We start from the raw sequence: 21,283 nt of genomic DNA, 5'->3' as shown, positions 1-21,283 counted from the left end.
CTGGTTCTGTCAGTGCCTACTGTGCACATGGAACCACTCGCACAAGATTCATGCATACAATCGCTTGTTGACAGAACTGGACGCATCCTATTTTCATCCTTATGAAGGTGCTTCAACATGCACTGATGACCGAGTGGGGAGTACAGCTGACAAACAGTGCAAAGTTTTTTTTGTGCATTTTGTAGCTCTTTTCTGCTCAGTGAAACTTTGCAGTTTGTTGGTCTCATAAATAGTTAACGGATGAAACGTCCACTATTTTCTGTGAGTGTTATTTGAAGCTTAGTATTAGTTACAGGTCTATGTGCAAACAGACTTTCACTGCAACTTGTTCATGTTTATTTTCAATTAAGAATACTTGTTCACTGTGTACGTATGTATTTTGTAGAAATGGAGTGGAATAGAAGATTGGCTGCAATGTTAATTTCAGTGTACCAGGAGTAAGCATCACTGTTTAATACAATAGATTCCTTGCACCAGAATGAGCTAAGCCAGTAATAATTTTTCTTTGAACTATTTTTAGGCTGGTGAATCAATAGATTAAATGCACAGTTGTTACATTTTTTTAAATTTTAGATGTTAGATGAAGTTGTAGATGTAAGCACAAAGTGTTATAACACTATTTATATAAAATGACTGTTTTCAGCATGCAAGGAAAGAAATAATCACAAGAATGGCGAAGAAAGTAGGAGAAGTATTGTCCAGCATCACAATGGAAGATTGTAGAATGAAGTTTTCAGTCATTTCCCTCCTTTGAAGGCAAATAAAATCTAGCAGCTTATATTTTTGGTGTGTTGTTCTTCTGGCTTTTTCTTTGTGATAATAGCCACAGTTACAGTAATAAGAGCCAAAGTGACATTTTCTTCCACCCTACTGAGCTTCCTGAGCATTGTCTTCTGACAGTATTTAAAAGGCAATTATAACGAGGATGTTTACACATACGAGCAACTTAGTTTCACATAATGTAATTGAACAGATGGAAAAAAAAAATCTACTTACCAAGTGGCAGCAGGAGAAAACACAGATAAAGATATTGAAATTTTCAAGCTTTCAGAGCCAGTAGCTCCTCCTCCTGGCAGAAGGGTTGAAGGGGAAGGAAGACGATTGAAGGAAAAGAACTGGTGACATTTAGGAAATGGAGTGAGTTCAGAAAAGTCACACAGAACACTGGGTCAGGATGCAAAGGAAAGACCAATTGTTGGGAACTGCACTGGGCGAGAATTGAAAACCTGAGAGCTTGAAGATGGAAGATAAGGTAATAGGAAGACATAAGTTACTGCCAAAAAATCATCCATGAGTTAATAAGAGAAGAAAGCTAAGTGCCTCGTATTTGCTAGAGGTGGAGGGTTGGAAAAAAACAGACAGGCCAGAAAATAGCATAGGGTCTTACAAGGATATAGTGGAGATTGGGAAGGGACAAAATGCTTTTCTATGTGTGGTGGGCAAAATGTTGGACAGAATGGACCTCACTTACGGGCACAAGTTTAGGAAGTCATTGCCTTGTAGAAGGAGCTGATTAATACATTCAAGACCAGGAAAATACTGAGCGATAAGAGGTGTACTCCTAAGTTGTTTTTTGGAGGCATCAGCATTACCAGGATTGGATGCGAAGGCCCACGAACTCTACTTCTGAACTAGGCTGGTGGGGCAGTTACGTCCATTGAAGACTGAGGTGAGAATGGTGGTCTGTGGTCCACTGTTGTAAGGAGTCTGCCCCTGAACAAATAAATTTGCCTTGAATGCCAAGGTTGTATGGGAGGGAACATTTGACATCAAAAGGATGGCAAATGTCAAAATATAAGTACTGTTGTTTGTTAGTGGGTTTAATGTGAACAGAAGTGCGTGGCTGACTCTCAGAGAAGATGAGTTCAACATCAAGGAAAATGGAAAGGGATTCGGTACAGGACCAAGTGAATTTTAATTGGAAGAATGTATTTAGAGATTCCATGAACAGGCCAGCCTCGCCAAAGTCCATATGGCAAACCCACAAACAAACAACAGTACTTACAATTGCCATATTTTCCACATCTAATGTTTCCTCTCCCATATAGCCCTGGCATTTGAGGCAAACATATTTTTCCAGATGCAGATTCTTTACAGCAATGCATCACCATTCTAAATTTGGCCTTCACTTATCCCACCAGCCTAGTTCAAATTCAGTTTTCATATGCCATCACATCCAATCCTCCAATCCTGGTACTGCTGGGAAAAAAAGAGAGAGAGAGAGAGAGAGAGAGAGAGAGAGAGAGAGAGAGAGAGGAGTATACCTCTCGCATCACTCAGTATTATCCTGGTCTTGTACGTATTAGTAAGGTGGTTTGGCAAGGGTATGATTTCCTGCAATCATGCCCTGAAATGAAGTCCACTCTGTTCCAGATTTTGCCCACCACACTTAGAATAACATTTTGTTGCCCTCCCAATCTTCACAATATTCTTGTCACACCCTATGCTCCTTCTGCACCCATTTCCCTACCCTATGGCTCCCACCCCTATGACCATCCCCACTGTAAGACTTGCCCTATGCACCTTTCTCCCATCAACTACACCAGCCCTTTAACTGGAAAAAATGTATTCCATCAAATGGAGAGCCACCAGTGAAACAACACATGTACACAATAGTGTGACGAAAGTCAAACACCATACTATGCATGATGTGAGATGTGACAGTTAATTGTTTGTCACTCATGGCACATATCATATGTTTTAGTGATGTCACTGTGTTTTATTGATTCTGGAGCAAAGGAGACTACCATCCAATTCTTATTCTGACATTGGCTTATCAATGGTTTGAGCCTATTCCACTTCTGAATATGAAAGTTCAAACTGTCGAAACCAGTAAAGTGACGCAAGTAAAGGTTTTCTTGTGCATCTGATGACTTAGTTTTTATCTTTGTTGAAGAAAATCATTTCTGAAAATGACAAATACGCATTAGTAAGTACTTTCTGAAAGCATTGTCTAGAGTGTAGCCTTACATCAAGGCCAGCCATGGTGTGCCAAACGACATGCGAGATGGATGTGCCTGCAGGCCGAGGCTTGGTCTGTCTCAGCTTTGCTCAGTCCTCCTCAGAAGTACCCAGAACAGCACAACATTTCATTTAGTATTGCGGTGTGACATTTTTCAGTCACCACAATGCTCTTCAGTTCAGGAGAACCAAGGTGTCAGTGCTGTTTGCCCTTCACTATTTATTTGTGGTATGAAGGATAATTACAGGTCCAGTGGCTGTTTGCACAAAAAGAGCAGCCTAGCAATCTATCACCACAAGCCTTTAAAAATGAATGGTAGTCATGGAAAAAAGGATGAGAATTCTCAATATCTATCATGCAGTTGCATCATTCTTTGGTACTGCAAATTATCTATGAAATAACATTACAACTCCATGCAGAAATAACATACGGATTTAGTTGACAAAAAGAGCAAAAAATTACAATGACCGACAAACAGGATTCGAGTTCGGTACATTATGAAGCAGTTTGTGCTAAATTTGTGGGCATGAAGCGTGTGAAGAATTTGCTGGTATGACCAATAAAATTTCTATATTTGCATGTATTGTTCCACTGTCAGTTGCGATAGTTTTCAATGGAACTGGACGAGGGGTATGGTCTTTGTATATTACTGCAAGTGACATACCTGGTATGATTTTTCAGTTTAAAACCTGCTATTATTGAATTTATGAAGGAAGAAGTAGTGCAAACGTAGAACTTAGATCATCTGGAATGGACTGCATACCACGCATTTTAAGTGGACTTTCCACAGTAAGACACTTTAAAGTGAGAAACAACTTATTTCTGATTTGATGGGGATGCATTTAAAAATTGCATTGTAGAAGGGGCAGATTCTGACAAACAGTCCATTTCCCTAAGCTCACTGGCATTAAAGAAAATGCAAGGTCTGAAGAAGTCACTGGGGCTTTGATAGAATTACAAGAATAGTTTCCAAATATTTTGAGGGCACTGCCAATCTTACACCTGTTTTTGAGACCGTTTGTCATTGCAGTTGAAAGTTCCACCCCTGTGCATGTGCAAATGTAACTGATTTATATGTAATGTAATTTTCATTTTAAAGACAAATCCTTTTATGTTAAAACTATCCAGGACATCTACGCTGTTTCCCTCAGTTTGTTTCCACGTCTCCATAATGAGGTTGCAAAAGTGCTACAATATTTCGATCAATATATGTGTGTGATTATGTAGCAATCTGAGTGGGAGAATTTGTGAAACTGTCCGTTTCTGTCTGTGTACTGACAATTTGCACCAGATAAAAATAATATTATGTCTTAAGAGTGCCAAAAATAATTAAATAATATTGAACATTTGCTTTTTTGTTGTGATCTATGTTGTTGAGAAATATGAAACACACTATATTATGAAAAGTATGGATTGCTGCTCACTGTAACGATGACAAGTTGAGCTGCAGACAGGCACAATAAAAAGACTTACACATTTATCTTTCGGCCTCACCTTCTCCAGGGGGGGAAAAAAAAACCACACTCACACAAGTAAGAACACCTCGTGTACACAGGACCACTATCTCCAGCCACTCTTGCTTGAATGCAACTGTCACATTGGACGAAAGCAGCAATCTGGAGAAGGACAGGCAAGGGGGAGGGGTAGCATGGTATGGATGGGGTAAGTGAAAAATGCTGTCTGGCAGAGCACACAGGGACTAAACGCTGACAGGACAAGGCTGCTGCGTGCAGTATTGGGAGACTGTGCGGGAGGAGCGGGAATGGGGAGCAGAAAAGCAGAGAAGGGGAAAAGACCAACGGATGTACTGACAGAGAGCAGTGCACAATGGGAGTCAAGGGATGTGAATTGGGAAGAAGTGACAGGACAGGGTCGGCAGAAACTTTTGGGTGAAGGGTGTGGACAGTAAAGTTGAGGCTGGGAGTAGCAATATATCCTTTTCATCGTCATCATCATCCTCAGTATTTCCTTCTAGATAGCCAAGTAGAAACTCTGAACAATATGCCTCCATCAATTTCTGTCCTGGTATAGCTTTTCTCTCTCCAGTGCATCCTACATTACTCTTCTCCTCATGAGATCTTCATTAAACTGATCTGCCCATCTTTTCCTAGGCTGTCCAAGTGATCTTTTCCTAGGTACCTTCATCCCCAAATACTAATGTGCACTTCAAGTCAGGTGCATTCACTTTAGGAAATCTTACCACTTCAATCTCACAGTGCTCATTCTTTCTTCCATGGTGAAGGTCACCTGCAGGTCTCTCCTTACATATTCATTCCTCCCTCTCTCTCTCTCTCTCTCCCTCCTGGTAGAGCTAACCTAAGGAGCTTCATTTCACATGCTTGCATCTCTCTCTCTTTTCTCTTATTTATAACACACGTCTCCAGACTAAATGTCATGACTGGCAGGAGGCGCTTTTTATATATATATATAAAATCAAAGATGAGGTGACTTACCGAACGAAAGCGCTGGCAGGTCGATAGACACACAAACAAACACAAACATACATACAAAATTCAAGCTTTCGCAACCAACGGTTGCTTCGTCAGGAAAGAGGGAAGGAGAGGGAAAGACGAAAGGATGTGGGTTTTAAGGGAGAGGGTAAGGAGTCATTCCAATCCCGGGAGCGGAAAGACTCACTTTAGGGGGAAAAAAGGACGGGTATACACTCACACACACACACACACACACACACACACACACACACACACACACAGATATATACAGACACAAGCAGAACACACACACAGATATATACAGACACAAGCAGACATATTCAAAGGCAAAGAGTTTGCCTTTGAATATGTCTGCTTGTGTCTGTATATGTGTGGATGGATATGTGTGTGTGTGCGAGTGTATACCCGTCCTTTTTTCCCCCTAATGTGAGTCTTTCCGCTCCCGGGATTGGAATGACTCCTTACCCTCTCCCTTAAAACCCACATCCTTTCGTCTTTCCCTCTCCTTCCCTCTTTCCCGACAAAGCAACCGTTGGTTGCGAAAGCTTGAACGAGAGCAGAAAGACTTACCTTAGGGGGAAAAAAGGACAGGTATACACTCGCACACGCACACATATCCATCCGCACATACACAGACACAAGCAGACATTTTCAGCTGAAAGTACTATTCTTATAATTTATTATAGGACAAGCATGTCCTCCACTGAAAGCTGCTGCAAGTTTAGGGAAAAACTGAAGCAATCTCCAATTCAGTAACAGGCAATGTTAGAAAGGAACGCAAAAACGATAAGTTACAGAGAGAAAAAAATAAAGCTGCCTCGCAGGATGATCGAAAGAAACTTAAACATATGCAAGATAGGGAAAGACAAAGGAGGTATCGAGAAAAGAATAAAATTTCTGCTCAAACTTCCACTTCATCTTGAAAATTGTCACCCTCTAAATCATATAGTTCCAAAAGATCACTTGGGAAGGCTGTAAACAAGGTGAAGAAAAGCGTAGCAGGCAGCCCAAGGAAACAAAAGGATGTAGTGGCAAAGCTGTATAATGATGAGCTGCCTGAAGTTGCAAATAAACTTAAAAAAAGACATGTTCAAGAAAGGGAGTAAGTTTCTCAGTGCAGATACAGAAAATAAAATTAAGAACTTCTACCTTCATGACGACATAAGCCAAAAAGAACCAGGAAGAAAAGATGTGGTTAGTGTCAAGAACCCTGAAACTGGAGAATGAGAACAGAAACAGAAGTGCTATATGATGATGACAATATCTGAAGCATATGAACAATTTATTCTTGAATATCCAGAGTGTCAGATAAAAAAATCAAAATCCTTCTCTCTTCGTCCACCTTTTGTATACCCTGTATCATTTATGCCACATAATGTGTGTATTTGTCGATACCACACATACAGTATTTGGTTGAAAGCGTTGCAAGAGAAACCAATACATTTCCAAGCAGAGCACAAGCACAGAAAATTATAAGTGTATGTCCAGTGCCTGCAAAAAGTGTAACACCTTAAATGCGAAGGGCCTTGTTGATGATGAAGTACTGAACAATGAGCTTCAATGGACGCAATGGAAAGATGCTGAAGGTCGCCCTAAGCGTATAGAAACAGTTGGGACAGTTTTGAATGCCATTAAAGAAATAGAAAAACAGCTTCTGGGATTCAAACTGCACTGTTATGTTAAGAAGAAGCAATCAAAGTACTTTGAGGATGCAAAAGTAAATTTCAGTAATCACGATTTGGTTTTGCAGGTTGACTATGCTGAATATTATACTTCTCTATGTCAGGTTGAGATTCAGAGTGCTCACTAGCACCAACAGCAGACAACTATATTTACAGCTGTGGCCTGGATTAAAGATGGCACCGTACGCAGCTATGCCATTGTTAGCGATGACTTATCCCACAATAAATATTCAGTTTGGACAATGTTTAAGGTGCTTTTTCAGAACTTAAAGAGAGAATTTCCTTATCTTCAAAGAGTCAAGATTTTCTCCGATGGTTGCGCAGCGCAGTTCAAGAATCACTTGACATTATTAAATGTTACATATTTACAAGACTCTGGCATTACTGGTGACTGGTATTTTTTTGCCAGTTGTCACAGTAAAGGTGCAGTTGATGGCACTGGTGGTGCCGTGAAAAGAACAGTGTGGAGAACTGTAAAATCACGGAGGTATACTATTAACACTCCTTATGATTTTAACAAGTGCGTCGAGGAGAAACTGAAAGGGATTACAACCCTCTACTTATCATCTGAAGAAATTAATTCAGCAATGGCATGTTGGATAATCGTTGGAAAGGCGTACAGCCTATTCCAGGATTGCACAAACTCCATTGCACAATTGCATTACAGCAGTTAAAGAGGGAGTTCTAAGGGTTTCTGCTACATCTGCTCAAGAGATTACAACAGTGACATTACTTCATAACCATGAAAATGCATACAATTCGATGTGTAGTGTTGATAGTGAAGAATCCTTGAAACTTACTATAGGAGACTTTGTACTGTCAGAGTTGACTGTCACTGGAAAGTCCTGTTTGAAGAAGAAATACTTTGCAGAAGTTCTTAAAGTTGATGAACAAGTTGAGCAGGTCTTGCTGAAGTTTTTATCATTTTAACATAATAATTAAAGTATTTTCTTGCTGTTCTGTTTTAAATTACTCTCAATAATATTGATGTATCTATGTGTCACAACTTTTACCTTAGGGGGAAAAAAGGACACATATACACTCGCACACACACACATATCCATCCGCACATATACCGACACAAGCAGACATTTGTAAAGGCCTTTACAAATTTCCGCTCCCGAGGTTGGAATGGCTCCTTACCCTCTCCCTTAAAACCCACATCCTTTCGTCTTTCCCTCTCCTTCCCTCTTTCCTGATGAAGCAACTCCTGGTTGCGAAAGCTTGAATTTTGTGATTGTGTTTGTTTGTGTGTCTATCAACATGCCAACGCTTTTGTTTGGTAAGTTACATCATCTTTGTATATATATATAGAGGGAAACATTCCACATAGGGAATATATATCTAAAAACAGAGATGATGTGACTTACCAAATGAAAGTGCTGGCAGGTCGACAGACACACAAACAAACACAAACATACACACAAAATTCAAGCTTTCGCAACAAACTGTTGCCTCATCAGGAAAGAGGGAAGGAGAGGGAAAGACGAAAGGATGTGGGTTTTAAGGGAGAGGGTAAGGAGTCATTCCAATCCCGGGAGCGGAAAGACTTACCTTAGGGGGAAAAAAGGACGGGTATACACTCGCACACACACACATATCCATCCACACATATACAGACACAAGCCTTTTTTCCCCCTAAGGTAACCAGCTGGTTACCAAGCCCCCACCGAACGCATCTCTGCCTACGTAGATCAACACCTTCAACCCATTACATGCAGTCTCCCATCCTTCATCAAAGACACCAACCACTTTCTCAAACGCCTGGAATCCCTACCCAGTCTGTTACCCCCGGAAACCATCCTTGTAACCATTGATGCCACTTCCTTATACACAAATATTCCGCATGTCCAGGGCCTCGCTGCGATGGAGCACTTCCTTTCACGCCGATCACCTGCCGCCCTACCTAAAACCTCTTTCCTCATTACCTTAGCCAGCTTCATCCTGACCCACAACTTCTTCACTTTTGAAGGCCAGACATACCAACAATTAAAGGGAACAGCCATGGGTACCAGGATGGCCCCCTCGTATGCCAACCTATTCATGGGTCGCTTAGAGGAAGCCTTCCTGGTTACCCAGGCCTGCCAACCCGAAGTTTGGTACAGATTTATTGATGACATTTTCGTGATCTGGACTCACAGTGAAGAAGAACTCCAGAATTTCCTCTCCAACCTCAACTCCTTTGGTTCCATCAGATTCACCTGGTCCTACTCCAAATCCCATGCCACTTTCCTTGACGTTGACCTCCACCTGTCCAATGGCCAGCTTCACACGTCCGTCCACATTAAACCCACCAACAAGCAACAGTACCTCCATTATGACAGCTGCCACCCATTCCACATCAAACGGTCCCTTCCCTACAGCCTAGGTCTTCGTGGCAAACGAATCTGCTCCAGTCCGGAATCCTTGAACCATTACACCAACAACCTGAAAACAGCTTTTGCATCCCGTAACTACCCTCCCGACCTGGTACAGAAGCAAATAACCAGAGCCACATCCTCATCTCCTCAAACCCGGAACCTTCCACAGAAGAACCCCAAAAGTGCCCCACTTGTGACAGGATACTTTCCAGGACTGGATCAGATTCTGAATGTGGCTCTCCAGCAGGGATACGACTTCCTCAAATCCTGCCCTGAAATGAGATCCATCCTTCATGAAATCCTCCCCACTCCACCAAGAGTGTCTTTCCGCCGTCCACCTAACCTTCGCAACCTCTTAGTTCATCCCTATGAAATCCCCAAACCACCTTCCCTACCCTCTGGCTCCTACCCCTGTAACCGCCCCCGGTGTAAAACCTGTCCCATGCACCCTCCCACCACCACCTATTCCAGTCCTGTAACCCGGAAGGTGTACACGATCAAAGGCAGAGCCACGTGTGAAAGCACCCACGTGATTTACCAACTGACCTGCCTACACTGTGAAGCGTTCTATGTGGGAATGACCAGCAACAAACTGTCCATTCGCATGAATGGACACAGGCAGACAGTGTTTGTTGGTAATGAGGATCACCCTGTGGCTAAACAAGCCTTGGTGCACGGCCAGCACATCTTGGCACAGTGTTACACCATCCGGGTTATCTGGATACTTCCCACTAACACCAACCTGTCAGAACTCCGGAGATGGGAATTTGCCCTTCAGCATATCCTTTCTTCTCGCTATCCGCCAGGCCTCAATCTCCGCTAATTTCTAATTTCAATTTGCCGCCGCTCATACCTCACCTGTCTTTCAACTTCATCTTTGCCTCTGTACATCCGCCCCGACTGACATCTCTGCCCAAAAAATGCCCAAACTCTTTGCCTTTACAAATGTCTGCTTGTGTCTGTGTATGTGTGGATGGATATGTGTGTGTGTGCGAGTGTATACCTGTCCTTTTTTCCCCCTAAGGTAAGTCTTTCCGCTCCCGGGATTGGAATGACTCCTTACCCTCTCCCTTAAAACCCATATCCTTTTGTCTTTCCTTCTCCTTCCCTCTTTCCTGACGAGGCAACCATTGGTTGCGAAAGCTAGAATTTTGTGTGTATGTTTGTGTTTGTTTGTGTGTCTATCGACCTGCCAGCGCTTTTGTTTGGTAAGTTTCATCATCTTTCTTTTTAGATATATTTTTCCCACGTGGAATGTTTCCCTCTATTATATTTATATATATCTATATCTATATCTATATATATATATATATATATATATATATATAAAAATAGAGGGAAACATTCCACGTGGGAAAAATTTTTTGTTTGTGTGTCTTTCGACCTGCCAGCGCTTTCATTTGGTAAGTCACATCATCTTTGTTTTGTGAGATATATATATATACATATGGTTATAATAGAGGGAAACATTCCACGTAGGAAAAATATATCTAAAAACAAAGATGATGTGACTTACCAAATGAAAGTGCTGGCAGGTCGACAGACACACAAACAAACACAAACATACACACAAAATTCAAGCTTTCGCAACAAACTGTTTCCTCATCAGGAAAGAGGGAAGGAGAGGGAAAGACGAGAAGGATGTGGGTTTTAAGGGAGAGGGTAAGGAGTCATTCCAATGCCGGGAGCGGAAAGACTTACCTTAGGGGGAAAAAAAGACGGGTATACACTCGCGCACACACACACACATATACAGACACAAGCAGACATAAATATATATATCAATATAATAGAGGGAAACATTCCACGTGGGAAAAATTATATATAAAAACAAAGATGAGGTGACTTACCGAACGAAAGCGCTGGCAGGTCGATAGACACACAAACAAACACAAACATACACACAAAATTCAAGCTTTCGCAAACTGTTGCCTCATCTGCTTGTGTCTGTATGTGTGGATGGATATGTGTGTGTGCACGAGTGTATACCTGTCCTTTTTTCCCCCTAAGGTAAGTCTTTCTGCTCCCGGGATTGGAATGACTCCTTACCCTCTCCCTTAAAACCCACATCCTTTTGTCTTTCCCTCTCCTTCCCTCTTCCTGATGAGGCAACAGTTTGTTGCGAAAGCTTGAATTTTGTGTGTATGTTTGTCTTTGTTTGTGTGTCTATCGACCTGCCAGCGCTTTCGTTCGGTAAGTCACCTCATCTTTGTTTTTTTTATATATATATATATATAGTCTGTTTTGCTTTTGAAGAGACTCCCTTGTCCCAGATAAGGTGTCGTAGTTGGTGGAAGAAGCTGGATTCTTTTGCTGTTCTATTTAAAATTTCTAGTTTGGCAGTTCCATTACTTGACATGACACTACTGCAATAATTGAAACTCTGCACTCATTCAACCTTCTTTCCTTCCATTATGACATGACAAGATGTGGGTGTCCTACTCACTTCTATTGTGACTCTCTTGATCTTACTCACACTCAACTTGAATTCTTTGATTTTTTATTCCAGTAATCTTGTCTCCTCTGAACCTCTGTTTCCATCTCTCCGTGAATGGCAGTGTCATCAGCAAAAACAAAAGCACTGAGATCTTCATTTTCTACTTCCTTGATTTCTGTCATGTTTGTGTCCATAAGTGTAATGGAGAAAGCAAACTACTTTACTGAACACCTCTCTTTGTCTTAAACCATTCTGATCTTCCATCTCCCATCTGTACACGGCTTTCAAAACCTTCATACAGTATCTTAGGTTTTTTAATTAATGAATCAGGAACATTATGTTTACTCAAGCGTTTCCTTATTTTACCCCTAAGTACACTGTTGTAACGTTTTTAAGTCCTGAAACATTACTATCCGATACTTTCCTTTTTCCCAATACTGACAGAGGAAAAAATGAGGTCTATCACTCCCCTGTTACAAACCATGCTGTTGTCCTCAAATTGGTGTTCTACGATATTTCATCCTGGACTCCCTGGTGACTAGCAATCTAGCCTTTTCAAGATACTGTTGATATTCCAATCTGGCCTTTCCATTGTTTGAAATATGGATCCAAGATATATGCAGTGTGACTGCACTGCTATCTAAATACAGCGTGTTCACAGTCCCCTCCCCCCTCTTCACCCTCAGACAGCATGGCAAGGCAGTGGGGGATATGTGCAGCCAGACTGAGCACTATGGCATACAAGCCAGGGTGCAACTGATGAGCCAAATTATTGGCTGTCCTTATCTTATGTGGAACCAAAACATGGATGACAAGCAGTTCAGACAAGAAATGAATACAACTTTTTGAAATGTGGTGCTACAGTAAAATGCTGGAGATTACACAAGTAGATCAGATTACCAATGAAGAGATACTCAACAGAATCAGAGAGAAAAGAAATTCATGGCATAACTTAAACCATTTGTGGGGACATTTTTTGTAGCAACTCAGCGAAGATAATTTTTTTGCTTTCCTATTAGAAATGTGATAAACTGACAGTATTTATTGTTTGATAATTTTATTTTTGTGATTTAGGACCAAAAACTATGTGGTACTCGTATCCCCAAGGCACCACTGAGAGATATTAAAACTGGTGGTAAATGGATTTCCCACTTCCCTTTTGTGTGCTGTTATGCGTTGCCATTACACGTAAAATAAATAATGAACACTGTTTTCACTGTGTTTTCTTTTACTTTGTTTAAAAAATATTTGTTCCTAATATTAAAGTTCACTTACCACAAAGTGAAAACAATCCTTGAAACTTTATCACACAATAAAGGTATGAGCTGAACAGATCACAATAATGTATATTGCAGAAGCAAAGCAATGTGTTCTGACAATAGTAGTGATCCCATGACAAACAGAAACTGATTGTTGTAGCAGTTTTCATACTCCTAGTGCAATGTACTACCACAGGATGTCAGGCGTAGGCAGAGGAGGTAAAACATATTCCCAAAAGCTTTGGGATAACCCTAAAGTTGGTACATATGCTTCCCAGGACCACAAATGACAGATTAATTTTGTACTAAGTATACTTCCTACACCCCTTCCAGAAACTACACTGGTGGCAACCACACTTCCCAATAACCATCAAAACACTGCTGTTTGCTGGGATATATACTCCCCATAGTCTGAAAGCTATATTTCACAACAAACAGAAACTACAGCTGGCGCAGGGGACTGCCACTGGATGTCAGGAGCGTAAAGAAGTATTCCTTAAATGCTGTAAAGAAATACCTTCAAAAGGGTTAACAAAAAGAGGAGATAAGTCAATAGAACATGTCTTGAGCATCAAGAAATATTTAAGTTGGTATAGAGGGGGATTTTAGAGGGAAACATCAAGACTTGACTACTACAGTAAGCAGGTTAAAGTGGATGTAGGATATTGTATTAATGCAGAGATAAAGAGACTTTTACAATCCTGTAAAGCATTGAGAGCTGCACCAAGCTAGTCTTCAGTCTGAAGACAAAAACAATGTCATGTTATACTATGCCTTTTCAGTGAGGTAAAATAACTATTCACATATCAGTAATTTAATTTCTCTTCTTCTATATCTCCAAAGAGAGTTACAATGAAAATTCTTCAAGTTTTATTACATGGTCCACCTTAAAAGTTACCCTTATGCAGTGTCGAAGGCACTATCACAATTCGCCTGTTAAACGTGGGCCTCTCTTTATTTCTTTCTTTTTCTTCTTCTTCTTAGCTGGAACCTGTGAAACATATTCTTCTGTATTTGATGAACGACTTTCCCTCCTGTAAGGGTTAATGTAATCAGGATGGCGCTCAGTTATATTAAGTTCCATACTGACCTGAAGCAAACAATTATTTCTAAGGAACATGCTCAGTTACACATTGGCAAAACTGAATGTTAGAATGGTAAAAAATTATTTCTTACAAGATCAATAAGCTTTCTGGTACTACTGTCTAACAGTTGCGACTGATTTGCAAAATTCAAGCTCCATTCGAACATAACACGCCATTCATTATTGGAGTCAAGAATCTTCGTAGAAATTTCTGGAAGATGAAGTAAAATATCTCCAAACAGTGCTGTATTTTCCAGGATGTTGGCCAGAGCTGTTGACAGTACATAATGGAATGAAAGCATAATTTTAATTTACACAAAATTGAGCAGAATTTTGATAACATAGTTAATCAGGATGTTGATAAAATGCCAAATTTTTACAGTGTATGCAGATTGCCTTATCAGACATTTTTTCCAGACACAACGGACAGTGTATCAGGTGGCTGCAACCTGACAATTTACACGGTGTGTATACATTTTCATTAAATGGAACACTAGATCCGTATTCATTAAAAAACATGTACAGTGAAACCTCTTTATAACGTTCCTCAATATAATGTTTTCCTCTATGTTACGTCCGTTTTTTTCGGTCCCGACTAAAAGCCCATATAAACAATGTTAAATATTCCTCTTTACTGCATTTCCTCTATATTACAATTTCCTCCATGTAACGCTCATATTTTTGGAACCCTGGTCAATTATTTACCTCTTTATAACGTTTAAGTGACTGGATGTAGATGCATCGTTTTCTGTTCTGTGGATTCACAGTTTGCACCGGCTCGGAAAGCCCACGATCAGCGTGTTTCATATGTCAGCTGCAGAACCCAGTCACATGACGTGACACACATTCTGCTTGCAATCTTTTTGGCACCATTTCCATCGATGCTTTGTATTTGTAGCGTGTTATGTGAGCTGAGCAGCAAACAGTTCATGTGTCTAGTGAGAGCGTGTCTTCAATATAACTTTTTTTTAAGCTTTCGTCAGTGGACATGAGTGAAAAGCGGAAGAACATTTCTCTGGAAGAGAAGGTTTATGTTATTAAAAAAGTGGAGGCATCTCCTGGTGTGAGTCGCGTGGAGAAAACCGGGAAGCCAGCAGAGCTCACAACTGGAGCTGAATATTTTACAGGCAGTGAATTTAATTATGTACTCGTGGAGGGAAGTCAGTGCTGAAACTATGAAAAACTGTTTCAGAAAAGCAGTATTCTGTGAGAATGAGATGGCAGCTCCTGTGGAAGATGTTGCAAGTGATTTGCAAGAATTTCAGGAATTAATAGGCAGTGATTCTGTCACTTTTGAGGACTTTGTGGCTGTGGATGACAACATGTCAACCACAGGAGTGCAAAGTATTGAGGAGCTGACTGCACAGAGAAGCTTGGAGAATAATAGTGGTAGTGACAGTGACAGTGACAGTGACAAGGAAGATGACCCTGTGTCCTCATATACTAAGGCAGCTGAAGCCTTTGAAACATTCACGAGATATACGATGGCCCATAGACTAGAGGACAGAACAGTAGTTCAGCTTGCTTATTTGGAGCAAGAAATGATTGCCATAGAGTCTAGGAGAAATAGAAAACAAACATGCTTGCTTGAATATTTTAAAAAATCATAGGTATGTGATTTCCGGATTGCATAGGTTCCTAGAGTTTTGTGCAAATTTAAGTTCCGTTTCATAATTTAATTATTAAAGTATTTTTTTTTTTTTTTTTTTTTTGTAACTAGTTCTTTATTAATCTGTACCATTTACTGTGTTTTTATGTAATATGTTCAGTATATTATAAACAAAATTTGGCTCATATTCTATAATTGGCGCAACTGAAGAACGGGATACCACCTGTCAGCTTTGGACAATGATGTCATATCTTAAGAATCTGTTATAACTTTTTACAGTACAAACTGATCCATTTACTTTCACCCATCAACCTAATGGGCCCCTTTTTTTAATTACAAAAAACTAATCATTTGATCATTTGCAATGAATATCATATTACAGTGTTGTGAAAATTTAAAATGTCATCTATGGCACCACCTGTCAAAGCTGATTAGTGGTATCCCGATCTCCAGTAATGCCCTATAATTATTATTTGGAAGCATTCCCATTTATAGTGTTTTCCTCTATACAGTGTTCAGAATTTGTGGTCCCTTGAAAAATGTTATATAGAGGTTTCACTGTAGTCAGTTAGATATTATTTATTAAAATCCACTATGGATAATTGCATAAGGAGATGAAAGTATCAACACTGGTTTGATAATGTATCTAGTTCCTTAAATAACTGTTTATTAGAGACTTTTACTCTTATTATATGTTTTTCGATAATGAATAATAATGTTGGTGCACCCTATAACATTACTTCTTAGTCATAAAAATACAAGGACAGTGCAAATTTACTGCGCTTAGGTGTTTAAGAATAATACCCAATTTATTCTTACTTGTGAACATATTCAAAACCCTTATTGTGTGTCAGCAATGATTTCTTCTGATTGAAGAAAATAAATTCCTTATACAAACTCATGGGCATTCCCAGAATGACTATCTCATTACACTAACCCCTTCATTAACGTACATACAAATGTTCAGTTGGTAGCACATCTAGAGAATGGTTTGGCGCAGAAGTTTCCAGTGTCTACTAGACAGAAAATGCAGCACATTTTCTGGCAGTGAATGGTCTATTGTTACCTTCCATAAGGATTTTAAAAAGTATCTCAACAGATAGGCAACCACTATTCAATATCTTAGAGTAAATCGACATAGAAAATGAGTAATGATGATGCACTCTAATGTGCTATTTACCTTACTTCTGGGTTAAATAATGCAAGAATGGGGAGAACAATGGGAGAAAGAAGGTGCAACAGCCATAAAGCTTGGCCACCAGAAGGGAAATGTGAATACAAGCTGCTTAGCCTTTGTTGATGATTTAGTAATCCTAGATGAAAGAGAAGGCAAGGGAAGATGATGCTGCAAGAGCTACATGAAGTAGCTGAGAAAACAGACCTGGAAACAAACAAAGAGATAAATGTGATGGCAGACTGGAAAACTGCATATGGTACAATGAAGAAAGTTGGACATCTATTTATTTCGTGTTCCAGTGATCCTTGTGAATGTATAACAGATTATGGAATGTGCCTGTTTTACAAGTTTGTTGTGGTTGCATTCTATGTTGTTACGTAAACAGTGCGCTACTAATTAGTTTCACATTAAAGTATCTACAAATTAGATTCTGTTCCAGAAAAATAGAGTGATAATAATTAAACTTTCAAACCACTGTAGAAATAGCACTACTGGTCAGAATGACGTCAAATTACAACGGAATATTATCGGAGAAGGGGGAAAACATATGGCAGAAGACAAATAAATAGTTACAAAATGTAACAATAGATGGTGCTGTAAGCATCATAATTTAATAGCTGTAGACTACAAATGACAAATGAATCATACAAAAATGCCTAAGGTGTACGTTTGACGTTAAACAAACTGTACAGCTCAGTGTGCATAGGTGTACACGAGTGGTACTGTTAGTTACATAAGCCCATCCACCACGGCAAGGTCATATCACATCGGATGGGAAAAATCAATTTTTAATTGTCCTGAGGCCAAAAACCACATACTAAGCATCAATCAAAATCAAATTGGATTATTAATTTCCGTGTGACTGGTGCAAAACAAGTTCAATATACTGTCCACCATTTTCTGCAACAAGTTGAAACCAAGAAATAGCTTGTTCTGCAACTGATCAAAGTGTTTCCAGGGTCACGTTCAGAATGTGTTGTGCGATGTGTGCCTTCAATGCAGCTAAGTTTGCAATCAGAACACTGAACACAACATCTTTCAGATAGCCCCACAGCCAGGAGTCACACAGATTAAGGTCAGGTGATTGGGATGGCCAGGCTGTAGGGAAATAGTGGCTGATAATTCTAGCATTTCCAAAATGGCACTTCAGCAGCTGCTTATCTGGATTTGAAATGTACGGATGTGTGCCATCTTGCATAAAAATTATCTCATCCATACATCCATGCTGTTGGAGAGCTGGACTGACGTGGTTGCAGAAAAGACACTCATAATGCTTACCAGTGGCGCTACAGGTAACAGGACCATAAGCACCGGTCTCTTCAAAAAAATATGGCCCTATCATAAATGATGCCATAAACCCACACCACACAGTGACCTATTCAGGATGAAGTGGTGATTTGCATGTGGATTTTCCATTGCCCATATACGACAATTCTGTGTAGTGACATATCCTGTCAGATGGAAATGGGCTTCACCTGTCCACAAAATCTTCCATGGCCAGTCATTGTCCACTTTCATGTGAGCAAGAAATTCTAAAGCAGAGGTCTCACTTGCTGGAAGGTCAACAGGAAGCAACTTGTGCACATGGGTAATTTTGAATAGCTAGCAAAGAAGGATGTTTCATAGGATTTTACGCACTGTGCTCATGGGTATGTCCAATGTTCGGGCAATTGCCCGTACACTACATGTTTGCACACCACCACTCGTCTCCTCCTGCATTTCTGTGGCCACTACTACCACTGACGTTGAATCAGTTCATTTCCTCCCTCTACCAGGATGCACACCAAATGAACAAGTCTTTTAGAATTTCTGAATCATTTTCTCCAGACTCACCGCAGCCATCGGACCAATGACTTTTTTCAAACCCTTCAGTGTCCAGAACTTCTCCAGAGCAATGAGTGCACAGTCACCATTCTTGTAATACAGCTATATAAGCAGAGCACAATCCTGCATTGAGACAGTCATGGTGAACATCGCAGATGCGAAAAGATGAAAAGCCATGCACCCGGCGCGTTTATACCAACGTCAATGGGTTGTGAGCATGACAGGTGTTTTCATTTACTATTCTGACACATCCAGCGCCATCTATTGATCAATTTTCACACCTTTTTTTTCATCTACCATATTTTTCCCCCTTTTCCAATAATATTCCGTTGCAATTAGGCATCATTCTGACCAGTGGTGTTATTTCTAGTGTTTTGAAAGTTTAACTTTAATTATAATCACCCAGTACATCATATAAAATAAATATTACAGAAAATTAATCTATTACAGAAAAATAAACATTTGTATAATAATAAACACACATGAACACAAATAAAGATCTGGAGATGCAGCTGAATGTTATGAGATACTAAACATCATGGCTAAGGAACTCTTCCATAACGTAAAATGACCCTTGGGAATAGACCTGCCTTAAGAATTTCTTTTCTTTTCTTTTCTTTTCTTTTCTTTTTAGATCTCATCATACACTAAATGCTTAATTTGTGAAGGGAGTGCACTAAAAATTTTACAGCCACTGGCCCCTTTCTGTACACAGTTTTGTATCCTCACAGTGGGCATCATCTTTTATTCTAGTATCATCACTATGTAATATGCAATATTAGGTAAAGGGGCTTTTTTCCCCTTATGAAACACGCAAGGGAGAACACAGATAGTGAGGTGGATATGAGAATTTCAAGTTCCTCAAAAGATTTCTGCAGGTGGCTGTAGGGTGGACTTCACTCATATTTTTAGGGTTCTTTTCTGTGCATTTAGCACTTTTGTAGCTAGTGGCAAATTTCCTGAAACTATGATTCCATATGCCATAATGGCATGACAATAACCATAATAATCTGATTTGATGGTTTCCTTGTTTCTATAAGAGCAAAAAATGCGTAATGAACAATTTGCAACACACAGTCTTTTGCACAGAGCCAGGATGTGGTCTGACAAGTTTAATTTGCTATCAATAAGTGTTCTGAGGCATCAAGGGATCACCAATTTAGTACTGGAGGGCAGTGTGGATGGTAAAAATTGTAGAGGGAGACCAAGAGATGAATACACTAAGCAGGTTCAGAAGAATGTACGCTGAAGTAGGTACTGGGAGATGAAGAAGCTTGCACAGGACAGAGTAGCATGGAGCGCTGCATAAAACCAGTCTCAGGACTGAAGATCACAACAACAACATGTAGGCCAAGGTATTTTGAATTATCCCCCCTAGCTATCTGCTGATGACCTAGTTTTTCTCCTGTTTCTACATCTTTAGAGGCTGTATGACAAGGCACATAGTTTAATGTAAATGGATAGATAAAAATCTACTCACCATGCAACAGCAGGGGAACACACGGTGGCAGGGGAGCACATGCACAAAACAGTTTAACTTTTACAAGCTTTCAGAGCCAATGGCTCCTTCTTGTGACAGATGAGTTGAAGGGGACAGAAGAGGTGTGAAGGAAAAGGGCTGGAGAGGTTTAGGGAAAGGGGTACAGTTCAGAAAAGTCACCCAGAACCCTGGGTCAGGGGACACTTACTAGATGTGATGAGAATGAAAGACTTTTTTACGGATGAGAAAGAGAGACTGATCGTTAGGAACTGCACCAGATGAGCTTCGAAAACCTGAGAGCTTAAAGGTGGAAGGCAGGGTAATATGCAAGACAGAGGTTACTACTAAAACATTGTGCACGAGTTAGTAAGAGTGAAAAGCTAAGTGCAGTGTCCGTGACAGAGGTGGGAGGGGGAATGGTGAAAAATAGACAGATCAGAAAATGAAATATATAAAAAACTAAAATGGATTGAATAAATGAGTAGTTACTGTGAAGAAATGCTGAAGCAGAAGAAATTAACACTGGCTAGCAGAAAATTCATGAATTAATTTATGGAGACTTGTGATCCTATTTGTTGTGTTACTATTAAAAAAAAATATTCAATCACTATATCAGCAACTGTTTTTGAGTCACTAACTAGATGATTCTCACTTTTGTATGGATATTTACTCTACAAACTGCACTTTCCCCTGCTTCCTTCTTTATGAAATTCCAGACAGTTTTTATTTTATTGCTTGAGTTATCAATTTCTACATTCAAGAACATGTCCTTTGATGCCTGTATGGTCTCATTAAGAATTCTATTGTACAATTTGTAATTTCTAATATTATTGGGATCATTTGATTTCTTAGCTGCCACGTAAAAATCGCTTCCCGTTCTGCAAGAAATTTTGCTGCCCTTTACAGTCCAACACCCACAGTCCGATTTAAAAAATGTTTTCTCTCACAAACCTTTT

The 21,283-nt window shown here is 39.9% G+C and overlaps 1 protein-coding gene across 4 annotated transcripts in view; it reads right to left on the bottom strand.

Annotated features, from left to right (window-relative positions):
• Window positions 1-13,951: 13,951 nt before the first annotated feature.
• The window catches only part of LOC126416720 (coiled-coil domain-containing protein 134-like), a 43,612-nt gene continuing 36,280 nt past the window's right edge, over window positions 13,952-21,283 (bottom strand). For all 4 annotated transcript variants that reach the window (XM_050084530.1, XM_050084531.1, XM_050084533.1 and 1 more), the window contains exons 4-5: window positions 14,330-14,508; window positions 13,952-14,243 (exon numbers count right to left, since the gene is read on the bottom strand). In XM_050084530.1, coding sequence (XP_049940487.1) covers window positions 14,076-14,243; window positions 14,330-14,508 — 347 coding nt within the window. In that variant the 3' untranslated portion in view covers window positions 13,952-14,075. The remainder of the gene's footprint in view (window positions 14,244-14,329; window positions 14,509-21,283) is intronic.

This window comes from Schistocerca serialis, chromosome 8 (assembly GCF_023864345.2).
Source record: "Schistocerca serialis cubense isolate TAMUIC-IGC-003099 chromosome 8, iqSchSeri2.2, whole genome shotgun sequence".
NCBI lineage: Eukaryota > Metazoa > Arthropoda > Insecta > Orthoptera > Acrididae > Schistocerca > Schistocerca serialis.
The sequence above is the reverse complement of the archived record's forward strand: the minus strand, read 5'-3'. Positions and strand labels throughout refer to the sequence as shown.